The sequence below is a fragment of the Sycon ciliatum genome, assembly GCF_964019385.1.
Source record: "Sycon ciliatum chromosome 5 unlocalized genomic scaffold, ocSycCili1.1 SUPER_5_unloc_1, whole genome shotgun sequence".
In the NCBI taxonomy this organism is placed as follows: Eukaryota; Metazoa; Porifera; class Calcarea; order Leucosolenida; family Sycettidae; genus Sycon; species Sycon ciliatum.
The window spans coordinates 655,722-665,095 of record NW_027044462.1 but is presented as its reverse complement, the minus strand read 5'-3'; the positions used below and the strand labels follow the sequence as shown (position 1 = coordinate 665,095).

Here is a 9,374-nt window from a genome sequence, read left to right as displayed (position 1 = left end):
TCGGTCAGTGTCGTGCAATGTTATCGCATGAGCTGATTGTTTAGTAACTGGTGGTGTTAGTGGATAGTATAGTATAGCGTAACTTGTAGTTCCTTGGTCTTTCTCTTTTGTATAAATTATCATTATTATTGCTGTTAAAGTATTTTAACAGTGCACGGTACAGCAGTGGTTCTCTTTTGTACAAATTAAACCTTGGCTGTCCATCCGAGTCCAATAATGGTAATAGTTATAGTTCGCATGTCACTCATGGAAGGGGATCCATGGGCTTAACGCATTTGTCAATGAAATCCAGGCAGAAGAGCCAACAAAAGGCATCTCACTATTGTTAGAACCTATCGCAGTAAGAACAACTACGCAAACGCAGCACATTTTTCCACAAGTACCAGCTATTTTCTTCTTTTCTAGAGCCAGTTCAAAACACCGTGCACTATGATCGAGTACAAATGCATTTTAAAACAATTACGTAGGAAAGGCGCTGAAGTCAACAATGAATGAAATTACTGAGAAGGAAAAGGAGGCGAACTAAAAAAATATCGCACATTCCGTGGGTTATGAAAGTTTATAAAGTGAACGTGAAGATGTACATGTACATGTAAGTAGTTTAAACATAAGTGAAACGTGCATGTGCAACATCGTGTACCTCTTTCTGAATACATAGATCCTGGCTACATAAGCGAATGAATATACATGTGACTTCTTGGACACGAAGCCAACAGACCCTACTATCACAATGCTACCCTCCAAAATCTCTTCACGGAGCCAGTGACAGAAAGAACTAAAACTCTAATGGAGCCGGAATGTGATATTGGTAAGCCAATGAAAACTTGAAATGGTTAATGTCGCTCTAGAATACACCAGGAGAGTAGATTTGAGCTTTAGAGCTGCTTTCGTAGCTTCATTTCCACGAACCTCAAAATCGAGTAATTGTTTCCGGGATATTTGTACACTATACCACGTGGTAATCCATCGTGAAGTCCATACTCTCCATTGAGGTTTGCATCATAACACCGGTTGTACCACCATCCACCTTTGTAGGAATTGGAACAGTCCCCTGTCAATTTGTCATGATCACGAGCCCGAGTGCTGAACTGTTGTTCATTGTGGCGTCTCATTCTGTCCACCAAGGTAGGGCTTGAGAATCCTGAAACGTGTAGTCTGTAATTGTTAGCTTCACCTTCAACACGGAATGCTGACCACTTGGCATAATGCTTCTCTCCAGTTGTCTTGAACACCATATCAATACGCAGCTCATATGTACTACCCGCTTGTGATGTCATATAGTGTAGTGTATCTAGACCCAGCCAGAACTCTCCAGCCGCTGATCCGAATCCTAGTTTGTATGCATTCCAGTCACGGTAGAAGTCCACTGAGCCATCTTGTCTTCTTTGAAACACAGTCCAGCCACCTCCATCAGTCTCTTGATCACAGTATGCAGTGAATATTGCCGTGGGTGTTCCGCTATTGAATAGACCTGACCGCCCCTGGCTTGTCCTCCGACAGGAAAAGGATACTGCAGAGCAAAGAATCGAGAAATGAAGAACGATCAGATCTTTCAAAAACGTACAAGGTGAACGAGTAGATACAACTATGCAACTGTAGTTGTAGTGTGCAGTTATCTGCTCAAATTACAGCAGCCATTGAGTACCGACTAGACACAGGTGGATAGGTGCGCAAATCTCCAGTATTTGCGATACCCAATTACAGAACAGAGCAACAAACATAATCAAGGCTATTTTGCTGCTACTTCAAGTTTCAGGCTCTCGCAATCATCAGGCAACACCAAACCCAATAATAATTGCATACTCGCGTACACCTTCGAAAATTTAATGGTAATACTGCCCTGGCGTTGCTGGTGACAGTTGTACTATCAAGATCCACGCACACCACGCAAACACCAGGAATAGTAATAACGCCCGATCTAAACTCTGATGAACACTTTCTGCATGTATTTAGAAAATATAGCCCACGCGTTGCCCTACTGTACCACATGTACATGGGTCACCGACTACCACCCGACTACATCAGCCTGCTCTTCAAATCCTACGTACGACCAGTTATAGAGCATGGAGTTCAAATATGGGGCTTCAGGCTGGCTGCAGGGAAATTGTCTATGCCAGATGTCCTTCAAGCAAGAATTTGTAGACCCATGCTCAATGTTAACAAATTGTGCCTAATGCAGTCTATGCAATACCTCAGACAGATCCTTCTCCATGGACCCTTTTGGCCGACACATGTCTTGCATTATTGAACAACCCAATGGTACCGTTCACAACTTACTACTCAACTGTTCTACATCGCTATATCTAAAGGTGGTGGCGCCCATATTAGTGTTCAACAATCGTGGAAAATACCCCTCATTACTATTTCTGTACCGAATTGGCGCCCTTTGCTCTTACTACATCTATTCAGATTTATTATTATTATTATTATTATTGATGTGTTGAAGCTAGGTGTCAGGACGTCGAATGTTTCAGTACTCTGTCAGTTTTGTGCCTAGTTATTGCACTTTCTGACTGTATATAGTATCATGTTACAGTGATGGAGAGTTACTCTTAACTCGTATCCATATGTCCTTTTCTCTTCCACATTATTATTATTATTATTATTAAAAAAGAGAAGAAACACATGAGAACGAGTTACGCAGCAACTATCCACGACTGTAACAAGATGATAAACGGTCAGAAAATGCGATAATAGGGCACAAAACTGCATAACTCATTGTCATGTGTTTCTTCTCTTTTTACATTGTATTACTGGCCTAGTATCCGAGTTTAAATTATAATTATTATTATTTTTCTGGACACACAAATTCGGCTTATGAATGCGCTGACAAACAGCTTCCAAAACTTGTAACTGCAAAAGATCAGAATAAGTACAACAACAGTCAGTACTAGAAACCAAATGATTGTATACTGAAGACTTGTTATTACGAGACGGACGCACACAATCTCGACTCATGCGCACACCCTCACTTATTATTATTTTTTTAAGGGGTCTGAAGCGGATAATACTTAAAAAACTTACCTTCGTTTTTTAGTTGATAAATATGGTGGTAAAGACACACCTGGCAGTATGGCGGTAAACACACGCCTGCCCACACACGCTATCTAGGCTGCAAAGTTAGTTCTGGCACAGAGCTCTCCTTCCCACCACCACCACCATCAGTTCGCGCCTGGCGCGTGGTCGATACATGGCTGGCGGTATCCGGCATAGCAGGCTGGTACATCAAGTAGCGCATGGCACATAGATGATGACACAGCAACGACATAGCTCGATTGCGACGTACGTTTCGTCCCCGCTGGACTCATCAGGCAATCTTCTTCTTGGATGTCTTCATACGGAGCTTGACTCGGGAGAATGAAGTTGAAGACACCACTGCAGCTGTACTTATGGTTGATAAATATGGTGGTAAAGACACACCTGGCAGTACGGCGGTAAACACACGCCTGCCCACACACGCTCTCTAGGCTGCAAAGTTCTGGCACAGAGCTCTCCTTCTCACCACCACCACCATCAGTTCGCGCCTGGCGCCTGGTCGATGCATGGCTGGCAGTATCCGGCATAGCAGGCTGGTACATCAAGTAGCGCATGGCACATAGATGATGACACAGCAACGACATAGCTCAATTGCGACGTAGATCTACGTTTCGTCCCCGCTGGACTCATCAGGCAATCTTCTTCTTGGATGTCTTCATACGGAGCTTGACTCGACGAGGCGCCAGGCGCGAACTGAATCGATGGTGAGAAGGAGAGCTCTGTGCCAGAACGTTGCAGCCTAGAGAGCGTGTGTGGGCAGGCGTATGTTTACCGCCATACTGCCAGGTGTGTCTTTACCACAATATTTTATCAACCATAAGTACAGCTGCAGTGGTGTCTTCAACTTCATTCTCCTTCGTTTTTTAAGTATTATTATTATTACATGCCTGTTCGCGCTGACATCATATCACCAACCAAGCTGGGCTAGTCTTCGCATAAACCAAATGAACAAAAAATGGAACGAACGAGGCCAATGTGATGAACACACGCGTACAACTGCAAAATAGGCAAAAGGACTATACTTGAGTTATGCATTCACTATTCCGACATCGAATTATTACTTCGTATCAGCTTCCGTTTTATGCATTATTAGCAAACCTTATTATAGTCACCGTACCTTCTTGATTCTCTTGCAGTTGGTCTAGACGTTCACTCTACAACAAACACCACAAAGAGCGACCAGAGCGCAGAGATGAAATCACGATTACTGTAGACTGTATTGATTAGTAGAATATTAATCATAGACAACTGTATGGCAATTCAGATTAAAAAATGGTTTGGATAGATCATGCCATTGGGTTCCCCCTGCACTGTTGTGTGCTTGACGTTTGTGGATCTAGTGAGGGGTGCGTAACACCAACCTGCTTGATTTCACAGGTGGCGTGAGTTTCGAAGTGTGAGGAAATGTTGAATAGTCTATACAGTAGTTAGTGCGGGGCGGGTTCTGGTGCACTTTTGACCTTTGACCTTTGGGCCAAATAAGGCACACTGTGTCGGTCGTGCTTGGTCTGGCCCCGGGACCCCCCAGAGTTTGACCTTTGACCCCTGGCATGCCATAAATGTGCCATAAAGGTTCTTTTCCGTGGCGAACGTGCACTTGTGCACGTTCGGTGCATTCGCACCGGGGAGTAGTAAAATACGTACTATTCCCTGATTTGCACATCGTAGATGTGCATTGGATGCAGTGCATACGCACGCGGAGCGTGTGACCTTCAGAGACCCTGCTTGCGGGAAAGACGCAGTGCAACACAAGGTGTACTAGTACACGTGTCATTATACTACTCCCTGATTCGCACTTCGTAGATGTGCAGCAAACAAGTTAGTTCACGTGCCATGCACTCGTTTTATTCGCACATCGTAGATGTGCACTGACAAGTTGCCCATACAGAGCATGCCTAATCGGCTTTTCGATCGAGAATGTTCAAATTCAGCCATATTATGAGCTCCAAGATCAGAATTCGGCTCAATATAGTACTTGAAGTCACCGTTCCCATTACGTCATGTACATTTACATACACCCTGTTGAAGCACTGAAGCATCGGTTTTCGGCGAATTCAACATGCGAATTTTTGAAAATTCGGCGAAAAGATGGGTAATTTCTTCAAAACCACTGTTTCGGCGAATTTTTCGCCCGGCCGATTAGGGAAATGCCTACTGTCCATGCAGGCCCATTAGATGCATATTTCTATTTTGATCGGGATACAGTTAGAATCAACCGGCTACGCCCGGAGTATCATGCATCAAAACAATTATTGAAGGGGTGTCACAGTGAAGCAGTGTTGCTACGCACCGCAAATCCCCTCTGCACTGAACCGAATCTATGCTGGAGAATCCAGAGTGACCAGCAAAGAGTCACAACCCGCAGGTATCCAGTCACACTAAGGCATATCCACCATTCCCCACATATTCACTGTAACAAAACACAATACTGTTTACTATAATGCACTTTTATTTCAATGGACTTGGATGAGTCTGTAGAAGAGAACACAATGCACGCACACGCACGCATGCGCGGACACACACACACACACACACACGCGCGCACACACATCTAGGTTATAGTGCTGTACACATATCTAGGGTTTAGGAAGCACGAGAATGTGTCGAAGCACCCACACATACCCCTTCATGCAGTGTACTTCAGTAGCCCAACACATTACGACCGCTCAGGACCATCACAAAACACATTACGACTGCTATAGCACAGGACCATCACAAAACAATACACACTGTTACTACACTGCACACACAGTTACTACACTACGCCTGTTACAAGTACTTACAAATAATTTTGAAACAAATGGCACATCCCGAAGACGGCAGCTCCAGACCTTCATACATCATCATCTGTGAAACCAAGCATGAGCGCACACAAACACTATTAGTGTCACGAATACGGAAATAGGGTAAGACAAGAGGATACGGAACAAGTAAATATCGCTATAACGAGGGGGTAAGTATACATGTAAACAGAGCAGTGCTTACTTACAGGGTCCTAATACGCTCCACGGCGTCCCGGTAGTCGGACTGCAACAGCAGCCCGACCTGCCGGCCCTCCTAGTAACGGGTTAGATGGGCCGTACCCGTGAGGTGGGCGACCACGGCTGGGCCTCCCACCAGCCTTTCTCCACTGTAAACACGAAAGAAACCGCAGAAAGCAGAGTGTCATAGAGCTCTTTTGTTGGGGGAGAGAGCTAGGAGCACTGCACACTTACCAAGTATCACAATATATGATAAGAAAGAGGCGGCGCTTGACGCACCGCCTCAGGTGCTGAAACAGGGGTATTACCCCTGTAAGGCGAACACCGCAGTGACACGTGAACGTCATTTCTACAGACTGTTTTCAGGATAATGATACTGAAGTGAAGGTGTGAACCGCAAAGCAAGACCTTTACCTTCTTCCTGTCGAATTCGCTCCCCAGCTGCATACCGACATCATCCGCTAAAATCCAATCATACCAAGTAACGCAAGGGTCATCAGTTGACCTTTTGGACTTTTCAACTCTTATCCAAAACCACCAAGAGGAAAAAACCAGGATGAAGAAGACGTCAGTAATAGAAAGGCGGACGCCAATAAGAACAGTTGTGGAGTTGGCAGATCAAAACGCGCAGCAAGAAATTTGGCACGTCGATGGTAGACTCCATCGGGAGGACGGACCAGCTCTTGTTGATAGTAGGGGAGTGTCCGCCTGGTGCTATGGAGGTCGCCTTCATCGCGTCAATGAATCGGCTTGGATAGGACGGTGTAAAAGTTTTACACCTACTTTCACCACTCACACCTTATCACCTTGTGACACACCTACTCTCATATACATAACCAGTATATTGAGTAATAAAAGCTCTCTTCTTCCTTTGCTCAATGAAGAACTATTACATTGGTAGCAGAGGATGGTTCTCCATCCCCTGTGGTCGTTCGTGGGCCTAGTTCTGGCCTCGGCCATCAGCTCTATCGTCGTCAGTATCTGGATTGTCAACCGTCTCCGGAAGGAAGCTCTACCCTCTACTCAGTCGTCACCCCAGTGTGTTCCTGAGTCTCGTGCTTCAGCTTCCCAGCCTGCACCGCGTGATCGCCCACACGTCAAGGAGCCGCCCGTGTTCACCGGAGATCCCACCACGTTTCGGGAATGGGCATTTGCCGTCGAGGTGGCCTTGGCTTCGTGGCGCTTCGCGGATCCTAAACGTGAAGCTGAGTTTGCAGCCAGTTATATCGCTGGAAATCCGCGTCTGTGGTTGATGACTTCCCTGGAAGCCGGCGCTGCATACCCAGACTGGTCGTCCTTGAAGAAGGCATTAGAGGCGGCTTACGGTGTGAAGTACGACCAAGAGAGAGCTCGGTGGAGTTTGTTCTCCCTCTCCCAGCGCGGCGCCTTAGGAGACTACATCGCAGAATTCTCGCGGCTCAGTTTTTTAATCACTGACCTGGATGGCCACTCTCGCGCAGTACTATTTGTCAGGGGCCTGGCCCCGGAGCTCAGGCGTGAAGTCATGAAGGAGCATCCTACAACCCTGCAGAAGGCGACAGAAGCAGCGCTCGCCGTATCGCAAGTGATGCCCTTCATTACGGTACGACAGCAGCAGGGGAACCTGGTACGTCGTCCACTGTCGGTTCCTGGTCCCCGTTCCAATCGCGAGGAAACGGAACGACGATGCTACATATGCCACCGACCTGGTCATCTGGCACGTCAATGCGACTCGAACCCAAACGCTGGACGCCAGTAAAAAGAGGGGTGCGATTACTGGCGTGTGAGAGAGCACCCAAGTTCACCATGCCAGTCGCCAACAGGTTTAGTTGCCTGGAGACAGACGACGTGGAGACTGATGATGGCGACGACACCCTGGAGTCTCAAGGCCCACAGTGCGTGCGGAGCTACGTCAGCAACATTGCCCTGGATTCGCACGCGCGGGACCACGATCTCCTTGTTGTGAACGGAAAGGTGAACGGCTACCGAGCGACAATGTTAATCGACTGCGGGTCAACACACGATTTTATCTCGGAACGATTCGCAAGAAAACAAAAGATGAAAACGAAGATCGTGGAGGAGGTTCTAAAGGTGGCCTTGGCGGACGGATCAACCAGTTCGCGGCCGCTAGAGACCACCGACGCTCGCTTGGCCGTAGGAGGCTATGGCGATGACCAGCGCCTGACGGTCTTTCCCCTTGATCGATATGATGTGATCCTGGGAAAACCCTGGCTGACCCGGAATAACCCAGCTATCAACTACCGCACCAACGAGGTCAAACTGGGTGCCGAATCCCTAATCGCGGGTGAACCCACAGGCGACGCTGCTGTTCCCTCGGAGCTGATGTTCATCTCTGGCAAACAAGCGCGACATGCGCTACGGCAAGGCACAGAGGGTTACCTGGCTTGGCTATCTTCCCCCGACGACAGTTCGTCACATGAGCCTCGGAAGGAGGTACCTCCGGACAAGCAGCGTGACGTCGATGAGCTGCTGCACAGATTCTCGGACGTGTTCCCCGATAACCTCCCTTCACAGCTTCCCCCAGAAAGGTCGGTGGACCACGAGATTGAGGTCGAACACAACTCAACGCCACCATCCAAGGCAGCGTACCGACTATCCAAGCCCGAGATGGATGAACTGCACAAGCAGCTGACAGCCCTCCTGGGTAAAGGATTCATCGAGCCTAGTAAGTCCCCGTACGGAGCCCCGGTGTTCTTTGTTAAGAAGGCCGATGGGTCATTACGAATCGTTTGTGACTGGCGGGATCTAAACAAGATCACTATTAAAAACAAAGCCTGCCTTCCGAACATTGACGATCTGTTCGACACCGTCAAAGGGGCTCGCTACTTCACGAAATTAGACCTCCGTTCGGGATACAACCAAATCAGAATTAGTGAAAAAGATGTACCCAAAACGGCAATTAATAGTAATTTAATACCCCCTTTGGACATTTCCAGTTTCGGGTAATGGGATTTGGTCTAACCAATGCGCCTGCCACATTCCAGGCCTTGATGAATTCAATACTGCAGCCCTATTCACGTGATTTCGTGGTCGTATTCCTTGATGATATCCTGATCTTCAGTAAAACATGGAGCGAGCATTTGAGGCATGTCAGCACTGTTTTGGAAACCTTGAGAGCCAACAAGTTATTCTGCAAACCCTCAAAGTGTGAATTTGGGTTGCGGGATGTCATCTTCCTAGGCCACAAGCTGAGTGGTTTATCTATCTCTCCCGACCCAAACAAAATTGCTGCTGTTAAGGAGTGGCCTGCGCCGTCCTCTATAAAGGAAGTGAGACAGTTCTTGGGTTTCGCGAACTATTTCAGACGGTTCATTGATCACTATTCAATGATTTCGAGACCTTTGGAGGAAATCACAG

General features: G+C 47.0%; 2 protein-coding genes across 2 annotated transcripts; one reads left to right on the top strand and one right to left on the bottom strand.

Moving 5' to 3' along the window:
- Positions 1-433: 433 nt before the first annotated feature.
- Positions 434-2,212, bottom strand: LOC135830316 (ficolin-1-like). The gene is made up of 3 exons (XM_065342581.1): positions 2,192-2,212; positions 1,804-1,864; positions 434-1,510 (listed from the first exon to the last, which is right to left on the bottom strand). The coding sequence occupies exons 1-3, from the start codon at positions 2,210-2,212 to the stop codon at positions 876-878; spliced, it is 717 nt and encodes a 238-aa protein (XP_065198653.1). The 3' UTR covers positions 434-875.
- A 4,712-nt stretch (positions 2,213-6,924) lies between these two features.
- Positions 6,925-7,755, top strand: LOC135830315 (uncharacterized). The gene has a single exon (XM_065342580.1). It carries the CDS (start codon positions 6,925-6,927, stop codon positions 7,753-7,755), a length of 831 nt encoding a protein of 276 aa, XP_065198652.1.
- Positions 7,756-9,374: the final 1,619 nt, after the last annotated feature.

Bases quoted from the DNA above. Each gene is read 5' to 3' on its own strand.
- LOC135830316 (XM_065342581.1), bottom strand. From the start codon at position 2,212: ATGGAGAAGGATCTGTCTGAG. The intron at 1,865-2,191 runs GTATTGCATAGA...GGATCTTGATAG, and splicing joins TGGAGAAGGATCTGTCTGAG to TACAACTGTCACCAGCAACG. The intron at 1,511-1,803 runs GTATGCAATTAT...TTTGCTCTGCAG, and splicing joins ATTTTCGAAGGTGTACGCGA to TATCCTTTTCCTGTCGGAGG.
- LOC135830315 (XM_065342580.1), top strand. From the start codon at position 6,925: ATGGTTCTCCATCCCCTGTGGTCGTTCGTGGGCCTAGTTCTGGCCTCG.